General features: G+C 33.4%; 1 protein-coding gene and 1 non-coding gene across 5 annotated transcripts; one reads left to right on the top strand and one right to left on the bottom strand.

Annotated features, from left to right (window-relative positions):
- Positions 1-3,946: 3,946 nt before the first annotated feature.
- On the bottom strand, positions 3,947-4,019 carry TRNAF-GAA. Its single transcript has one exon. It is a non-coding gene; the product is annotated as a tRNA-Phe (tRNA).
- A 2,782-nt stretch (positions 4,020-6,801) lies between these two features.
- On the top strand, positions 6,802-11,357 carry LOC115954889. Of its 4 annotated transcripts, none has more exons than XM_031072878.1 (6): positions 6,802-7,104; positions 7,988-8,052; positions 8,159-8,188; positions 8,301-9,270; positions 9,595-9,858; positions 11,038-11,357. In XM_031072878.1, exons 1-6 carry the CDS (start codon positions 7,036-7,038, stop codon positions 11,092-11,094), a joined length of 1,455 nt encoding a protein of 484 aa, XP_030928738.1. In that variant the 5' UTR covers positions 6,802-7,035; the 3' UTR covers positions 11,095-11,357. The 4 variants fall into 4 exon arrangements, with proteins under 4 accessions (XP_030928738.1, XP_030928737.1, XP_030928739.1 ...); XM_031072877.1 differs by having other exon boundaries at positions 9,595-9,870; XM_031072879.1 differs by lacking the exon at positions 8,159-8,188 and having other exon boundaries at positions 9,595-9,870.
- The last annotated feature ends 8,843 nt before the right edge of the window (positions 11,358-20,200 follow it).

Here is a 20,200-nt window from a genome sequence, read left to right as displayed (position 1 = left end):
TTGAAGGGCAATCAAATACAAAATAAGAGATTATGATATCAATAGACTTTCAGTCTGAGGATGTCACACTTGTATATATTGATCACAATTGAATACAAAAACAATTTAGATTGCTACAGTCTTGTTTCTTTCTTTGCTCCCTCCCTTTTCTCAGGAAGGGTCTCTCACATTATATATCTAATTTTGGAACATCTTGATTCTACACTTGTTGATCATTTGAGCCTCCACTTGAGTACCTGTCCCATCAGATACCCTCTCTGGCTTTCTATGAGTTGTGGTAGCCAATATAATATTGTTCAGAGGTCTTCTCCACATAAATGTGGCCAGAAAAGTAGCTGTCATGCATTTAATGCGGTGGCAACAGCTTTTCCCTAGATATTTTTGGGCTTCATTCCTTCTTGTATGTTCATGAAGCATGTTCCTATCTTTGCAGCTTCTTGGATGGTCATTTTACTTGTTGGAATACATATTTGAGCTGCACACGCCACATCCGAGGAGTAACTCCTCTTCGGACTACTTCTCATTCGTTCCTTACTCATGAGACTTTAAATTGGGACCCTAAATGACTATTTGCCCCTCCTCGGACTATTCAGCGTCTTCGGACAAAAGCCCAAGGCCCAACATATTATCTTGGGCCTTTATCCCTACAGAGTTAATTAAAGTAAGTTAAATGTTTAAAAGTGCAAAGAGTTTTGTAACTCAATTGCTATTTTATAGTGTTTCTAACAGAAATGTCCATAATTCTTTTTTTTTTTTTTTGAGGGAAAGATGTCCATAATTCAAATCCTCATTTCCCAGCTATCAAATTTTACAAAAAATAATAAAGGTTCAAAAGTGATTCATTTAATTTTATTCCTAATATGAACAAAGTTTGAGCTCATTATTAACTAAATTATTAGTCATACTTGATTTGTTTTGTATTGTTTTGTTTTTTAACAAGTAAGTTTGACCTTGTTCATGAATCATTTAATTAACTTATATTTTTCTCATAATAAAAAATCATAAAAAAATTGTTTTACCTCTTCAAAAATTTTTGCTAATATAATAATTAGAGTACAATTAAAATCATATATTTGAACTAATTTGATAGAATGATTTTATTTATGAACTTATAAGTTATAACAATTTGAATTTATATTGGATTTTTCATAATAAAATGGTTAAAAATAATGATTTGATATCTTATAAATTTATTAATAAGTTTAGACAATCTAATTTTAAGCATGCACATGCAATTCGACTAATTAGTTTCTTATTATTATTTTTAATTTTTTAGTAAGAATTTTTATTGGTGTTTTTCGTATAATTAGTTATGGCAACACATGTAAGGCATGTGCTTGCCGTGGAAAAAGAGTAGTGATTAAGGTCAATTTTAAATTTTATTTGTATCACAAAACAAAGATATAAATCATTTAATTTTTAAATTACATAGAAAATAAATTAATCAAAAGAGACATTAATTTTAAGAATTTTGAAAATTATTTCATAAAAAAGTTATTCTTATTCGTATAAGAATTTTGATCAACTACAAAGTCAGGATAGCTATTTGACATATAAATATATATTTTACTATAATAATTTTTTAGTACCTATTTGCTAAAGTCAATATATTCACTAAAAACTTCTAAGAATGATAACAAATATCATCATCTTCCAATAATAAACAACCGAGTTTTGCTAAGAAAAAAAAAAAAAAGATAACAAAAGGCATGTGTCATTGAATTTTCCATTAGATAAATTATAAGTTTCGAAAATCTAAACCTAGAAAATCAATGTTTTTTAGATAAAAATAAAATACCTTATATCATCATTCTGACTTTTCAAAAATTACTACCATCTAAAACTCAAAGTGAAGAAATTTTTTGAAATGTTAAAATTTAGTGGGAGTATTTTAGACATTATACAATAAAATATTTTAAGAATTATAAGTTTTCATTGGGTTTAACTGAAAGAATAACAATATGACATATTTTCTATTTTCCAAAATATTAAGGGGAAAAATTGATTGAATTTAAAGTTTAAGGAGGAATGGTAAACTACTCCAAACATAAAGGATGAAAAGTGTTTTTATCCAAAGTTTTTGATTTTGTTTTCGTGTGTAAAAATATGTGGTTTTACTTGAAATTGTGCACAAAGAAAAAAAAAATACAAAAAGTCAACCCAAGAAAATTGTATGTAAAACAATGAATTTTGGTGAAACAAAACTGATTAAATTAACAAAAAATTTCTAAAAACACGATAGAATGGCACAACATTTTTATAATAGCTTTATAATTTTGTTATATTTTATTTTGACTTGTAAAGAATTGACAGTTCAACAGTTTTGAAAATATTGTGCTGACAACAAGATGTCTTAACGTTTTCACAAAAAAAAAAAAGCTATGGCCACAACATTTTCATAACAAATCATAAGTAGTAGGTCGTTACAAGTTATTATTGGTGGACAAAAAAGTAGTTTAATTGGTAAGTTTAAATTAGAACAAAAAACAATTAAAACCTGTGATTTGTTATGAAAGTAATGTGAAAAATATTGTGGATGTAACACTTCTTTTTTCACAATACCTTTATTTTAGTTGTGGTTAGTTCCAATATGATATTTTATTATTTTATTTCGACTTATAAGGAATTAACACTTCAACAATTGTGAAAATATTGTGTCAATTTGTTGTATTAATATTTTATTATAATGTGAAATAGGGCGAATTGGACAAACCAAAAATAATGTAGCAAATCTACGGTCGTTTTACACATTCACATAATTATAAAAAAAAAAAAAAGGCCAACAAAACAATGAAAATTGAACAAGCCAAAACTATCATAGCGAAGTTATGGTAGCTTTTCTAGTTCACTTTTTATATATATATATATTATATATATATATATATATATTTATATAGCTTACTAAATTTGACTAAAAAAAAAAAAAAATTCTATGAATACAACAAAATATTCAACGATTTCACAATACCTCTATTTTCAACTGTGGTGGATCTCAATCTAATATTTTATTATCTTATTTTGACTTATAAAGAACTTATACCTCAGTAGTTGTGAAAATATTGTGATAACAACAAAACGTTACGACATTTTCACAATACAATAGCTTTATTTTTAGTTGTGCTAGATCTCGGTATGATATTTTATTATTTTATTTTGGCTCATAAGGAATTGACACGTGTCACAATATTTTCACAATATCTCTATGTATACATTGTACTTACAATGTAAATTTATATTGTAAAGCATAAAAAAATTGTCAAATTTTGTATACATTTACAAAATTTGTACAATATTTACCATTTTATTTTTTGCAAATGTACATAATATTTGCCACTTTTTATGTGTCTACAATGTAAGTTTACATTGCAAGTATAAAGTAAACATTTAAAGATACTTAAAAAACAAAAACAAAGCTCAAAACAAATGCGTACTTGAAGGGAAAAAAAGTAAGAGTAAAAGTGCAGTTCACCAATTGAATAAACCAAAAATACATTTTGTTTTTTTTAATAGAACAAACCAAAAATACTATTTATAAGCCTATTGGCTCTTTTGATATAGTTAATAGAGTTAATAGAAATAGAAATATATTAAAGAAAAAGCTGGAATTGGGTTGTTTTGTTTTGTTTTTAGTTTTTTTCCGGGGTGTGTTTTACGGAGTATTGAGTCTATGACCTCTCTTCCTCCATTCTTAATTTGAAGCTTTGCTTTGAACTGCCTTCCTCATCTTTTCTCTATAAAAGTGGCCTGATTGGGAAAGATGATTAGCAGTTTCAATCATTCAAACGACGGCGTACAGTGCAATTTCATATTTTCATTTCATAGTAGCATTATTAACAGCAAGAAGATTGCAAAAATAATAGATGCGGTGTGTGTGAGAGCAAAATTTCAAAGCGGCATGAATGAAACGACAACGTAAAGAGTAAAAATATTGCAAAAATCAAAAGAATGCGGTGAGCGTGGATCGAACACGCGACCTTCAGATCTTCAGTCTGACGCTCTCCCAACTGAGCTATCCCCGCTATGTTACCTTCTGCCGTTTTTAATTATATTTAACCTCATTAACTTGAGTATGACATCCACAATTCAGATGCCAAGTCAGGGAGGCAAAGAACGGAAATTCCACTTTTGGGCTGTTCATAGCTTACCTTTTGCCATTTCTCCTGAAAATCTGAAACAACAAAAGGAACAAAACAATAGTAAGGGGATTACTGAAGAGTGGAAGAGATTCTTACAAAGCCAAAATTACAAATAGTTGATACTATAATTTTCTCTTCCCCCCCAAATTTTTTAAAAACACTCTAAAAATAAGTAAAATTAGAACTCACTCAATTTTTTTAAAGGCCTAGCCCAGTTGTAGCCCCTCCAAGAACAAAGCTTTGGCCCCCACCTCCAACACGTCATCCAAATTTGGCTTCCAAAATTCCAATTCTACACTTGTTTTGTCATTTTCCATTTCTTAACATCTCATATTTTTGTTTCAAAAAAAGAAAAAGAAAAAAAAAAGAGGCATTTTTGTAAATAAAAAAAATTATAAACAAATCTATATTCCACGAGAATGTCTGCCCTTTTGTAGCTCCACTTTATATATGTTTTTTATTTTTTTTCCCTCAATAATATTAGTACCACATATTTTTATATATATTTTGTCATAATTGTCTCATGTGTTAGATTGTGAATGGTAGAGAGAAAATGATGATCTATGTGATAATAACAGACAGCTAATCATAGTCTGCCGCATAGAATAATTGCGAGAACAAACAGCTAATCATAATATGCCATATATGACAATTGTGGAAAAATATGTGGTACATCATTATTTTTTTTAGAAAATATTCTTTTTCTTTTTCTCAATTCTCAGTACAGTTTCTTCTCTTCCCTAACATTACTTCTTTTTTTCTACTTCATCCTTTTTTTTTTTTTTTTTTCCTCTCTTTCAAAGTGCACTCTCTGTAACTTCCGCATCTCATCTTTCTCATCTTAATTTTAATTTTATTTTTATTTTATTGTCCTTCTCTAACCTTTTCATCCTGCTTCTTCTTCTTCTTCTTTATTTATTTATTTATTTACACTCATCATTTTCTAACACCCTCAATCCCCCTCCTTTGTAAATCCACCACTTTTCTTTAGTATTCATCATCAACAAACCCTACTTTTTATTTGGCTTAGAATCAATATGATGATAGTTTTACCTCGACTCTCTCAAACACAAATTCTTAGTTCCACCCCTGATTACAAAGCACACTGGGTTGCCTCAACCAAGAAAATATTAGCAAAACTTGGGGGTGGGGAGGAGAGAACTTTTAAGGGACCCTTAAGCTAGAGTGTGAGTAGGGTGGTTAGCTTCCTTGTGCACCCAACTAAAGGAGATCTCTTCAAAATCATTCACAGTCAACTTTACAGCCTCTAGAAAATTCAAAAGCCTCCAAGAAAATCACCTTTAATAGGTTATCATCATTACTTCTCAGACCCACTTCTCATCAATTTGCGAAATTTATTCATTCAAGCATACCAATATGGCAAAGAACAAACAACTGATACAAGTATACATTCATAGAAAAAAAAAAAAAAAAAACAAGTATACAACTTTAACTACCATGTGGGTGTTGAGATTGAATGTAACGACCCAAGTAAAATGTCAATCACATTTGCACCTATACCCTAAAATATCTATTTAAATTGTAATTGGAGGTCTTTGTAAAAATTTATAAACCTAAGATTCGCCTAGTAAGCACTTAATATGGGAATCAATACATGTCTATTCAAGACAAACTCAAACAATCTAAAATTTAATTAAATCCACATAATTTGGGGTATCACATTGAATCTTAAGAATCTTCTTCCTCAAACCAAAAAAGAAAAGAAAAAAACAAAACAAAACAAACATTGGGATAATATTTGAATTAGAACACTCACATTGAGTTCTCCAAATCATTTTTTAGCCGGTTGGCACTATAGTTGGAAATTACCACAAAAAAAAAAAAAAACCCCTTGCATCAAGTTTTCTGTCATTGTTAAAAATTTTACCCAAAAAATACCTAACACTGTAATTTTTGTATGGTCTTTTCTCTGTGTGTGTTGGTTGGTTGTATGTGCGGTTGTGGGTATGATTTTATAGTGAAGGCTAGATTATCAAATAGTTTCTAAACAGTGTTAAATTATATTATTCCTATCAAAAAAAAATATTATTATTATTTTTTTAAGAATAAAATTAATATTATTAAAATAAGGATAAAATACTATTTTGGTCTCTAAACTTAACCAAAAATTTGCTTTTCATCTCTAAACTTTAAAAATTCTTTTTTCATCATCACACTTTGTATATAGTTTTTTTTTTTAATAATAGTTTAGAGACAAAGTAGGGATAAAAAAGAACTTTTTGTTTCAATAATTTAAGGATGAAAAGCAAACTGTTGATAAAATTTAAAGATGAAAAGTAAAAAAATGTCAGTAGTTTAGGAACAAAAAAAAAAAAAAAACAACTTTTCAATTTTTTTGGGACCAGAAATAAACATTTTAAAGTTTAGGAATGAAAAATAAGCTTCCGGTAAAATTTAAGTATCAAAATAATAATTTACCCTTAAAATAATATATTTTTTTAAAATTTGCCATGTTGTAACCTCAAAGCACGCGCTCACGCGCGCGTGCTCAGAGGAGTGAGAGTAGTCCCATCTCCTTCCAACATTTTGAATTCCTCCAACGGTCATATTGTTTTGAGGCCGAACACGCAATCCCAACCGTCCATCATATGAAAAAACCACACTCACAAGTCACAACCTTTAAAAACATAATAAAAAAGTCCACAAATCAAACAGTCCACAATATGAGAAAGAAAACGTCGTCGTATTCCAGCCTCAACCTCCAATCTCATTTTCTCGGTTTTTGTTTCCAACAGTGTAACTGTAAACCCAAGCCCAAAACCATCAGAAGGAAATGAAGGACATTACAGAGCCTCTCAGGCATTTCATCAAACACATAAATCTCTAACGTCGCAAGCCGGATATTCATATCCAAAATCTTCTCTTTGTGGGATTCTTTATGTCACAGAAAGTAGAGGGAAACACAAAAATGGCTCTCAAAAAGGCCAATGATCACTGGTCTTTTCTGGTACTCTTTTTCTTTCTTTTCTCCTTTAAAGCTTTATTAATGGTTGTTGAATCTGCTTTCTTGATATTATTCTCTGGTACTCTTTTTTTGTATTCCTTTAGTGGGTTTTGAATGTTTTATTGATTACCAAAATGGGATTCTTTAGTTTGATCAATTGGCTTTGTTTATTAAAATTTGGTTCTTGATTTTAATCTTGGTTTTGTGTATTTTAACATGGGCCTGTCATTTTTAATATCTGGGTCTGGTTTGAAATTATCAGTTTCTAAGATTTGTGGGTAAAGGTCATGAGGTTCTTGAATTTAATTTCTTGGTACTATGACTTTTATGTGGGCTTTGTGTGAACTTGTTTGATTACACTTGTGTCTGGATTGAAATATTGAAAATGAGTTCTCTTTGTTGTTTATTCATTTTTCATTTCTTGAATTCTAGTTCTCTATCTATATGCGTCTGGAAATTATATTTCGATTGATTTGACCACGTTTGTATGGTGAGAAATTGTAGAAAAAGAAATTAAATTGAAGTTTCAAAACTTTAATTTTTCTGTCATTTTGATCCATAAGGATGCAGACTCCATAAGACCAAAGATATATGTCATTTCATTATTTTTTGTCACCTTATGTTCTATTTGGATCATGAAAAGAATAAGCATAGAAAGTGTAAAAATTTATCTAAGACCCAATTATTAAGCAATAGCAATTTCCTTTGCTTTCTAATTCCTCTTTTTGAGATCCAACTGGAATCTTTTATGATAGGGCCAATATCTTCTGTTCATTTTTCCTTTCCACTGTGACATAGTCATTTTGGTTAGTTCTGAGACTGTCATCACATGTCCGTGCTTGATTACCACTCACAGTTGTTTTGTGCTTGGCTGATTATTGTACAGGAAGAAATTGAGGCACCTATGTGGGTTGATCTCACTCTAGAAGATAACTCTAACCACCAAGACATGTGAGCTTTATATCATTGCTTTAAGGATTCCATATTTCTTTCTAGTAGTTTATGATCAAATTTAAATTATGATACCAATCATAGTATTCTTCTTGTTACTTTGCAGCAATGATGAGTGGTTCCACACAAGCCACCAGTATGTGTCATCTTGGTTTGCTGCATTCAATTGTTTCCGCAGTCTTGCTAAATTGACTTTGGAATGTAGTTGAAAGTTAGAATTCTTACCATTAAATTGAATTAATTTTCAGGTTCCACCAGTGTTCTTCTCGTCAGTTAAAATCTGCATTTTCTCGTTGCGGTGAGGTTATTATGACCTCAGACTTTGACTTAAAGGGATCAACTTCCCCAAAACTTCCACCGTCAGTCTCAAGGTCAAGAGGCAAAAAGTACAGAAGCAAGAAATGGAGAGTAGAAAATCATGAGTTCTTATTAAAGAAGCCGCATCCTGTCAAGGTTTTAAGTGAGAAATCTTCTTGGGTGGATTCAGGATCTAGTGAGGAAATAAAACCCAAATCAGGCTTACTAAATTCAAAGGGAAATTCCAGGTCGAAATCAAGTTTGGTCTGTGAAAGCGGTCTTACTGGAAATGCCATACTGAGTTGCTCTAAACCTGTGTTCACTTGTGGGAATCCAGCAAGTAGGTCATGTTCTATTGGAAACAAGGCTTCTAATAGCAATACATCAAGCACCATTACATCTCAGAGCAGTCTGCAGCAAGAGCAGTCATGTTCGAAGGGAAACAAGGCTTCTAAAAGCAATACAACAAGCACCATTACATCTCAGAGCAGTCAGCAACAGGAGCAGAAGCACATGGAGGTATCAACTCAATCATTTAGTCAAAGTGGTTTTTTGTCAGAATTGAGGATTAGTCTTAGGAAAAGCTGTGTCACTAGACAAGCATCAAGGGTGGAGACGAATAATGATAAATGTATGTCAAGAGGCCGAAAATCCTCATCTGGTGGCAAGTCCAGTGTGGGCTCATCATCAAACCCTTGTTATGAGGTTAAATGCTCAACATTTACATCAAGACGTCCCAAAGAAATAACCCCAGATAGCAGAAATGCAACGAGAATGACTACTGCAGCAAAGAACAAAATGAAAACTCTTGGAATATCTAAGGAATCAACTATTAAAATTGAAGAAGGGAGCTCCAATTCTAGAAGGGGAACTAGAATCAGTGTTGTAAAGCCAACTCGTCAAGAAGCTGCAAAACCAAAGGTGAGAAGGTGTCCAAATTTGAGACACTCGATAATTTGTGATGAAGTACACATCCAATTTTATAGGTACAATTATACACCAACAATTGGTTTTATTGAGAAGTGTCCTCAATATAGAGATTGTTTGTCAAATATATCTAGATAACTGCACAATGGGTCCCACCACCCACCGCATCAAATTATGAGTACGTGCATGCACGTGGGTGGAATCTCCACTAAGATCTTTGCAATTTATTTATGGCATCCCATTTTATGTGGTGGGAGATTTACGATTTAAAAATTCTGTTTTTGTCATCAAGAATATGAATTATAGTGATTCTTTCAGGTTCAAAAGCAAACTCTACAAGCAAGATCTTTGCTGCCAATTAGAGTTAATGAACAACAAGTTTTGTCTACTGCTGCAATAAAATCTAAGGAGAAAATGAGAGCGGGCAGGTTTAACAGGTTGTCAGGTGCTGGTAAAGAGAATGCTATAGGGAGAATGACTGCAAGCCAGAAATGCAGTGGAAATGGCATTTCTGCTGGGGTCATGGTAAGGGGTCAGAAAGGGACGAAACAGAGTGCTTCACAAAAGGGTGGAACAGGATTGGTGGGTTCAAAGGTACAGGTCTTAATTTTCTGTTGTTCAGGCTGATATTTGATTTTATCTTCTCTAAGAATCCTGTATTTTGCTCTTTTGTTCAGATCTTTAATATTAGTTGCAAAATGCACTCTTTCCAATTTTTATTAAGTTTAAAGCAAATATAGAACCTATTTTATCCCTCCAAAGAATTATTCTGTATTTGAGATAACTGCATTTATATAGAGCTTACACAAATATCCGATAGGGTGGTTCTACATTTAGACAACTAGATTAAGATAAAAATAACTCAAAATTAGCAAGTTTTGTTCCTAAATGTCTTCATTGGAGTTCTCATCCTCTACTTCGTAAAGTCATTTATGCATGTGACATTGATACACTGATGTTAGAAATAATTTTTCCACTTACTCCTTATTCAAAGAATTACTTCAGCTTCTATTTGATTGCTCTTGTGCATGGGGTCTTACAAATAACAACAGTTATGGAGAGTTTATAGAATCACATCTATTTTGTGCATTGTTTTTGCCATTCTTTAAAGTTACAAGGTGCTCATATCATTGTGAGGTAACCTATTTTATAAGGAAATTTTAATTAGCTTAAAAAAAAAAAAAAAACTAAAAACTAAAAAGACTTAACATTCTAGATTTGACTGGCCAACATATTGTTTCCTTTCCTTCCCACTCTCATCTTATAAGCAGGATTGAATAGCATAACAACCAGTTTGGTTTGGCTGGTTGGAAGGGTAAATATTGTTTCCTGCAGGCTGCAACTCTCTTTATGGTCTCTATTTGTTATGATTAACATGAGACTGTAGGCTTTGAAGCACTATGCTGTGTAAAATTCAGTTCTTCTTTTGATGTAGCATTCTTATTCACTTTAGTAATAGAAAATACCTTGTTTGGTATAGCTACTATCCACAAAAGAAATTTTGCTTGCCTTTATTGTTGGTAATGCAATGAAATATGTTAGTTGTTTTATTCAGGTAAGTGCATAAATTTGTTTAGTTATGCTCACCATCCAGCGTCTGTAAAGTTATGTTTACCATAAAAATTCCTATATTCTGAACATGGTGTCCCCCCAATCATTTTAGCATAGTATCAAGAAACAACAGGTTATTTGTTAATTTTTTTGGTGGCAGTATGTACATTTTTCACTTGAAATTTGATTTTTATAACTTCTTTTGAGCAGGAAAAAAACACTGATCGATGTGAAGTGAATGTCACCAGGAGGGTCTACCTTCGATGAGAGAGCAGTTCAGCGCACAGTATTGTATATAGTAAAAACCTAACATCTCCCTTACCCACACAGGGAACATGGTTGTATATAGCAAAACAACAGAGTTTTTCCCCTCCCTTTGCCTTGGATTTGGATGGTAAAATTTTGGTTCTTTTGGCTTTGAACTTCAATGACAATGTCTCTGATCTAGAGGATTCCCCAGTGCTTTTGTGAATGCTTTCCATTATTTGTCATACATTACTTGGCTTTTGTATGCAAAATTTTATTTTTCTGATTCTATTCCTTTTGATTGTCATATTCATGCCTGAGCCCGCTGATTGACTTGAATACATTTAGATCCGAAAGAAATGGTATTTCATTACAAATCATGATTAAGGAAGCTGGGTTCAGCTTGGTTTATGTCATTTTCTACCCACTTGTTAGGATGCATTGCAATAAATGCATTTCATATATCATTATCATCTATATATATATATAAAACCGAAACTTTTGAAGCTCCTACAATTTTCCACGTCAGCACAATATTTAAATTAAATTAAATTTTCCACCTCATCACTGTTTTCTTTTTCCATTGCAAATTAGACTTCTAGCCAAACAAGGAGACTCTCCCACCACCTCTACTCTCTCCTATTTAAGAATTGCTTGCATAGAAAGCCTAAGCCCCAAAAACTATTCGCGGAGAAGATGATGTTTGAGGACCCTCACTACAAAGTGAATATTGAAACTGACATCTTTTTATAAAGGTTGGTCAATATCTTATATTTATATATATGGCCGTTGGTCACCACTATTTTTTTATTATTTTTATTTTAAATTCTTTTTATTTTAGATTTTATGATTAGATCTTCTTTTGCCGCAACACAATTTTCTCCTTAAAACTTATTTTTCTTCAAGATTTTTTTTTAGGGCGACTTATGCTTCACAATTCACATATTCCACTTATGTATTGGACTCCTCTCCTTCTTCGGTCAATACATCAAGGTTAGGGTTATTTGATTTGTTCAATAAAAATTATAGATTTGTTGCTTTTTCTTATAAGGCTGTGTTTGGTTCGCGTAAAACCATTTCCGAAAAATATTCTATTTTCCAGAAATGCTATTTTCAATGCTATTTTCCGGAAAGGAAAACGTTTTCATGTGTTTGGCTGTCACAAAATTCATTTTACGGAAAATTAATTTTGGTGTTTGGTTCATTTAAACATTTTACCAGAAAATGCATCAAATCCGGCAAAACGCTCGTCCGACGAGCGTCTGACGAGCTGGACGATCGTGTCGCTCGTCGATCGCGATTGTCGATCGCGTCGCTCGATCGGCGATTGCACAGCGCGATCTCATCGATCGCGATCGTGCACCGCACCGCTCGTCGGCGCGGTGCGATCGTCGGACGAGCGGCGCGATCTGGGCTCTCTCTTCTCTCTCTCTCTCTCTCTCTCTCTTTTTCCGGAAGTGATTTGAAGTGAAAATGAGGGGAGAAAATGATTTCCGGGTCAAAGGTGAAAATATTGGTCAACCGGAAGTCATTTTCCGGAAAATGATATTTTCCGTGACAGCCAAACACTCCGGTTTTACGGAAAATGATTTCCGGAAACAGTTTTCACCCAATTCAAACACACCCTAAGTTTGTCAATTGTTGTTTTGTTTATTTAATTGCTGGGCCTGAATCTTTTAATTAAATATTCAAAAATTTTTAACCTTTTAAAAGTTTTAATATTTTGAATTTTAACATTTAAAAGGTAACTCATATTTCTCTAATATTTCTATGTTGTGTAGACATATTTTTTTTGTTTATTATATTTCTCCGTTGTGTAGTCACATAATTTTTGTTTTGTTTTAATAAATTCTTGGCTCAAAATCTTCTAATTGTTTGGTTTACAGATGAATTTTTAAGTTCATTTTTTGCAATACATTTAATTGTCTGGCCAATTTCAATAGTAGAAAAGCTATAATTATGGATTCCCTTCTTTCTATTGTATTTCTCTATTGCGTAATTATATATATATTCTTTTATTTCAATACTTTTGAAGCTTTGAATCTTCTGATTTAAAATTTTTTTTTTTTGGCCTTTTGGAAGTTTTAACATCATAACTTTTGGGTTTTATTTTTTCTATTATCAGAAATTATCTAGAAGATTTCAATGAATATCCATGGATTATTCTTTTTGAGGGTAACCCATCTTTATCTTATATTTCTATTCCTAACTTTTTTTTCCTATATTTTTTCTTTAATTGTCCGTGTTTACGTCTCTTTTGTTTTTCTTATTTTTACTTTCATAGCGTATGTACATGTTGTGTATGTTCTTTGATTCTTTCTTTAATGATTTTTGTGTGAGTATGTGTCATCGTATCTGGGTACTTAGGCAAAATCTATAAAGACTAAAGATGCTTTTTTTTTTTTTTTTGGTAATGAATCCTGTGTTTTTCATGACTTTAGTGAGTCATATTCTTAATGATCGAAATGGTTTTGTTTGACGTGGATTTTGTTCATATTGGTTTCAAAGTTTATTTCTTGGCTTATATTATAGATTGTAATATATTTATTCATCAAACTGTTTAGTTGAGTTTGTTTTCGAAATTGTTTTCAGTGTTGGACATTTTCTTGAAGCATGTTGGTATCATATATTAAAATACTATTAAGTTGATAATAATAATAATAATAATAATATAGTTTAATAAATGTCTGAAACGTATAGCTATTAACAAATGTTTTAGTTATATGATTTTATTTTACAAATTCAATTTTGGTGTTGTAGTAAAATAAACAAAGATTAAATTATATATTGTACTCAATACATTTCCCGTGCATCGCACGGGTTAGCGACTAGTATACTATATATTAAACATATAATTTAGAAGCCGTAATTGCACCAAGTGGATATCGTCTTTAATTGCCAAGTGGTTATACCAAATTATAACAATTTTTAGATAGAAACAACAACTTAATTGTTGATATTAACTAGAAGTTGGGTTAGACGCAGTGTTTGGGCTATCCTACTTAATTGTCACATATATTGCTTTTAATTATAGTTTTACTGCTTATTTATTCTTATTATTATTATTTTTAATTGTTGTTATCAACCTTTTTTTAGTTCTTATCAACACAGTAGTAGAATGCCACATGCCTCTTTCGTGATTGCCTTGAAGTTAAATTTGACACAGCCCTGTCCCTTTGAAGTTCAGTGACAACTCCACCTCCAAGCTTAAGTTCAAAATAGTTTTAAGTGTACAAACTCCAATGCTTCCTTTACTGTCAATTATACCATCATTTATTAGAATCATATTGAAAAGTCTAGAGGCATAAATTTTCGTTGCGGATGACAATGGAGCAGATTCATGTACACAAGCAAAGTCTTTTGCTGCCCACCATACAAACAGGTTCCAATTGTTCTTAACAACTTTATGTTTGTGAATACACCAATTTTTATTTTATTTTTTCTTTTGGGACAGAAATATTAAGAAACAGATCACGCATGAGATAATTATAGAGTGTGTGTCTGCACCCATCAACATCAACGATACAGATCACGCTTTACTTTTGCATTAATCGAATCAAAACAAATTCTCTTTAAATGCTTCAGTTCAAGATTAATATTGGTATAGTTCTGTTATAATTCAAACTAAAAGTATAGAGTTTTATCCTTCTCCAGCTATGATAATTTTCTCTCCTTCAACAGTACGTTTAAATTTTTTTTTTCCCTTCTCGTTTGTATTATGAATTATGAATTTTAATTTCTCTAATAAAATTTTTAACAGTATTTTATTTTATTTTTAGTTCGCGGTTTTTTATTTTTTATTTTTATTTTTTTAATATATTGTGGAAGCAAGAAATTAATCCAGGTTTAATTACTTGCCTATAATCACAATTAATTTCTATTATGGGTTCAATATAATCCACAGTGGGAAATTTAAATAAGAACTAAACAACTCTTTGCTCTTGAAATTGTGTCAAGGATTTCATTCATATATTTTTTCTGTTACATTCCTCACTATGTGTTTCACTCCTCTCTTTCTTTTCTTCTAGCTCTCGAAAAACTTTTAAAAAAACTGTCCTTATCTATCTGTCTCTTTCTCTTTAATACTCTCCCTTCTTCTCCTTTTTTATCTTTATCCTTTGCTTGGTTCTCTGCATTTTCTTCTCCACCATGTGCAGGGACGGACTTAGGATTTTAAGCTAGTGCGGTTAGTAGGGGCTGGAGTATAAAGAAAAAAAAAAAAAAAAAACTTCAAATAGGCATCCATATAGTATTTAAAAATTATAAATACGAAAAATCGTTATTTTTAAATACATTAAGATGCAATCATCTACCAACAAAGACAAAATCAAAAACAAAATAATGTTTTTTTTTTTTTAACACTAGGCTAGCTAGGATTTATTTATTTTTTTATTTTTTTTGTTGAAGTTAGAGCATTCACAATGGTGGTGCTAAAATTTTTAGCTTTTAGCACCTCAAAAAATTATTTTATCTATTTTATCACCTTAATTTATAATATACCCAATATCAAATGTTCTATTTTTTTCTCATTTTATTTAAAATAATATAAATAACTCATTAAGATAATAAAGGAAGAGAGAAAATTTAAGTTTTTTAATTGAACAAAGAGATATAATCTTAATAAAATATTGTATTTTATTTTTAACAATTTTCTATAGTCAACTAGTATTTATACCAGTTTATTGTAGTTGTAAAAAATTTACCTTTAGCTTCTCCTATAAAACATGATTTTTTGGTGGTAAAATAGTGCTTTTGCTGAAATACAATCACCATTGTGAATGTTTTTATTGTTTTTGTTAAGTTTTTGGGTTGAATAGTTGCTTTTTGGGTTAAATTAGCTAGGTTGATTGGGGAAAAGAGGGTCTAAGGTTTTGGAAGGGGGCCCAACTACAAAAATAAAATATATAATAACTATATAAAAAAAAATTGGACCCAGGGGGGGGGGGCGAGAGGTCCATCCTTGATCATGTGCTATAGCAGGTGTCCCATCAGGCTCTTCTTTTCTCAAGGTTATGATGAATAAAGACTTTTGGGAGCTTGTCTTATTCTAATAAGTTATTTGTTGTATTAAATGTGACTATTAGGTGGTTTGTTATGGATTTATCAAGAAGATCCAGAGAACACCCTCGGATATCACACATACCTCAGAAAGATTCCTTAGTAGCTTGGAACATGGACTGGTGTGGGTAGTATAGTCAATAGGCTTTTACCTCGAATGACTTTCGTGATTTACTCATGCTCGAATCAAGGGTGATAGGTCCTGTTAGGTTGGATTCCGAGGTTCGGGACCTTGGGGAGGTTTCCAATGACTTCTTGTTTTACCTTTGGTCCATACTCTGGGATATGTGCCCCTGTAAGGAGGCTCCATAACTCGGAAGGACACGTTTTGGGCCCATTCTAATCTAAAGCCCAATGCTTATTTGGGTTTTATGTGCCACCTCCCTACATATATATTTTTAGGAAACAAAAACAGATATTAAGACTGCATAATAGTATTTTTACTTATGGTAGATTTTTTCTTTACCCTTAAGTTCATTGTTTGTTTGGAGGCTATAGTATTTTTTTTTTTTTTGATACCCAATAAACATCATTCATTCATTAAAAGAAAGATAGTAAAGACAAAGTCTATAAAGATAAATCTGGCCTTAGCTTACAGTAATGGACTGGGAAGCAAGTAATGATATAGGCCAAGTACAAAATATCTGCTCGCTAGGGACAAAGATAAGAGTAATGACTAGGCCTTGCTGCTAAAGATAGTCCAACTCTGATATGAAGGTTTGCCCAAGCCAACTTGGGTTCCTTCTCTGATTGCAAATCTGCGCAAGCCTCTTGGTATTGTAGAGAATTAGCATTTTCAAGAATCCTAGCTTCTTGGACTTGAAAATAGCCTCCTTCATAGCTTCCTGAGATGACTGATAAGATGATTTCCCTCCATTACTCTCCCCGCCCTTAAGAATAATAACACCATCCATTGTTTTCACCTCAAAAGCCCAGCCACTCCTTTTAGTTTTCCTATTTTTGAAAGTTGTTACCTTGATGATGACTTGCCATCCTTGGTTAGTAGGCATTTGGTGTAGGAATGGCAACAGGTCGGGTTCGGGCCGGGTTTTTTTATATCCGAACCCCACCGCGGGCCTACAACTGTAACCCGAACCCGGCCCATTTAATAAACGGGTTTTTTTTCCCACACCTAACTCGCCCCGTCGGGCACCTGCAGGCTCGTTGCTCATGCCTAGCCCAACCCAAAATCAGAAACAAAAATTTTGATTTATGATTTTTCAACCCAAAATCACAAACACAATCACAAACATAAACATAGAAATCGCAAACACAGATTTCAGATCTATGATTTTCCCTTTCAAAATCACAAACCAAACACAAATTTCAGATTGTAAAGTGGTGGGCCTTGCTTATAGTGTTGGGCTACTTCCTGCTGCACTAGGCCCAAGTTTTCTGGATAAGAGAGTTGGGACCGGTCCAATTGCAACACAATTTGGTCCGACTTGTGCGCAAACTATGCCTTGTTTGCCAGGAGCATGCTTACGGCAGGTAGAGCTGTTTCAGATAAGTTGTGGCAGACAGACATTGTAATAATAACAAAAATAAAATATCATGGCTACTTAACAGAAAATGACCAAATGATCCCTATTCAAGAAACATAATCACAGTAATAATAATCACTTTTACAAAAAAGAACAAAGGGAACAAATGGTAATATATGTGGATTAATCAGAAGAGAGAGAGAAGTCAGAGTAAATCTAGTCCGTAGAAGCAAAACCAGAGAGGAAAGAATGTTTCTTCTTAACGCAATTAATCTCCCAGGAAAGTCCTGCTGTGGAAATTAACTACCTTGAGGGAAACGGACCTAAATGGTCGATGCATAAAGGGCTCCTTTCGGTTTTAACAGAGAGCAAGATTTCGTGAGGGAGAGAGGGAATCAATCTATTGGTGCATGCCTGCCGTTCTAACTCTCTATCTATTTTCTTTTTGGTTTTTCTCTTTTCTTTCTTTCACACTCGTTTATTTTTGTATCCTGGTCTACCTTTTCGAATTCCTATTCCTCAGTTATGGTTCCCATTGTTGCTGTCCTCCCCCCCCTTCTTTTTGTTCATGGCTAGGGTCTCTTTTTATAGTGCTTGTCGTAATTGGATTTTATTGTTTTAGCCTTTAACCTCCTTTGTCTGGTTTGGGTGTACTTGCCAACCACCACTGGTTCGTCTGTGTGCCACCCCCCATCACCAGACAAAGAAGGGTATTTTGTTTGTTTGTTTGTCTGCAGTGGCACCCTTTCCTGCTATGATCTGGGTTCTTTCTCTCTCCCTATCCCTTATGGCATGCACTTAGTGGTTCCAACTCAGCTTGCTTCTTTTGGTTAGTATGTAATCCCAGCAGGACACTCCCCCCAAAAGAGCCTGAGCAGGAACCTCAAAAATTGATTTTTCCCTTCTCCCCACCACCAAACCATGCCCTCTTTCCTCTGACCCACAACCTCACCATGTCCTGTATTGGCTGGGTACAGGCTGGTGGTGCCTGGGCCTTGTGTGTGCCTCCCTTCCATGTGTGTCCAAAATCTGTCTGCTGCTCATTCGCCTGCTGTGGTCTGGAGGCTTGCCTGCATAGTCTGCCGTCTGTTTTCTTTGACCTTTTATGTGAGTTGCTTTTTGATTTCCTGTTCCCCTTAGGAGCTGGGCTTTATTTGATACTGGGCCTTACATTTCTTTCGGCCCATTTCTTGATTGCCCTAATTTCCTGCCATATTACTCTATCATTCCTGCTGTAATGACTCAATCCTGGTGGGCCTCTTTAGCCCAACCGTTTACTCTTTCCCCCAGTAGCTTGGCATGACCATTGGTTTTCCTACTTATGGGCTCCTGTGTCCCTTTTGTTTTTTCTCTTGGGCATCCTTGGCCCATTTGCTCTCTTTGGTCTTTCTTGGCCCTTTTACTAACTCTACATTCCCATGAACTTTTACTAACTTCATTGGGCTTCCCTGGCCCAATTACTTTATTCTCATCCTTGGGGTTTATGGGCCTGCCATTAACCCCTTACTTTCTTTGTTTGCATTACTTTGGGTCTACGGTGACCTTTTCTCACTTTTCTATATCATATACTGCCCATGGGTATGCTATTTCTCTCTTTTCGGGCTCCTTTAAGTCCACTTGCCTCTTCAAGGCCCATTTGTTTATTTCATGGGCCTGTGATCCATTATTCCTGCCGTTTGGGCCTAATGGTTTTGCCATCTGTTTACCAATCCTTTGCTGCCCTTGTCGTTGGGCTTTCTTCTTTCTACTTGGATTCTAAAAAATGACCCTTAACACAGATCTATGATTTTCATTTTTCCCTTTCAGAAATCATAAACACAAACACAAACTCACATGATTGAGGTGAACTAAACCCAAAAAAAAAAAGAAGAAAAAAGAAAAAAAAATGGAGAACGAGGTGGAGTGAGGCCATGTCACGCTTGTGGCCATGGGCAAGGAAGATGAGAGGGGTAGAGGACTGTGCGACAGTGCAAGATCGGCGACGGTGAGGATGAAATGGAGTTAAGAGAGTAGATAGCTTGGGATCGGTGACACTGACAGAGCTTGGGATGGCGGCGAGAGTTGGACCGACGGTGAGAGAGTTGGCCAAAGGTGAGATTGTGATTTGTGAGTGAGAGAGTGAGATTGTGTGAGTGAGATTGAAGAGAATAGAGATGAGAGAGGCGGGTTGTGTGAGCTGAAATGAAATGAGGATGAGGAATATAAATTTTAGGGTTTATAACAATATATATATATATATATATATGAGGGTATTTGAGGAATTATCAATTATATATATAACTGGGTCGGATCGGGTCCAAGTTTGGGCTGAATTTTTGTAAAACCCGGACCCGACCCGATCTAGCTCGGTTTTTTTTTTTTTTTTTTTTTTTTTTTTTTTTTTTTTTTTTTTTTTTTAAAACCTAAACCCGACCCTATTCCTTATCAGATCCGGTATAACTCGGCTCATTAGGGTCGGGCCGGGCCGAGTACCCACGGGTTGAGCAGAAATTGTCATGCCTAAATTGGTGAAGGTGATTTAAAAATTTGGGATGCTGAGGTTGATCTTTTTGGAATGCTTTCCAGTACCTACGAGCAAGAGATTG

Source organism: Quercus lobata, chromosome 8 (genome assembly GCF_001633185.2).
Source record: "Quercus lobata isolate SW786 chromosome 8, ValleyOak3.0 Primary Assembly, whole genome shotgun sequence".
NCBI lineage: Eukaryota > Viridiplantae > Streptophyta > Magnoliopsida > Fagales > Fagaceae > Quercus > Quercus lobata.
This window is presented reverse-complemented; position numbering and strand designations above follow the sequence as displayed.

Bases quoted from the DNA above. Each gene is read 5' to 3' on its own strand.
- LOC115954889 (XM_031072877.1), top strand. From the start codon at position 7,036: ATGTCACAGAAAGTAGAGGGAAACACAAAAATGGCTCTCAAAAAGGCC. The intron at 7,105-7,987 runs GTACTCTTTTTC...ATTATTGTACAG, and splicing joins ATGATCACTGGTCTTTTCTG to GAAGAAATTGAGGCACCTAT. The intron at 8,053-8,158 runs GTGAGCTTTATA...GTTACTTTGCAG, and splicing joins AACTCTAACCACCAAGACAT to CAATGATGAGTGGTTCCACA.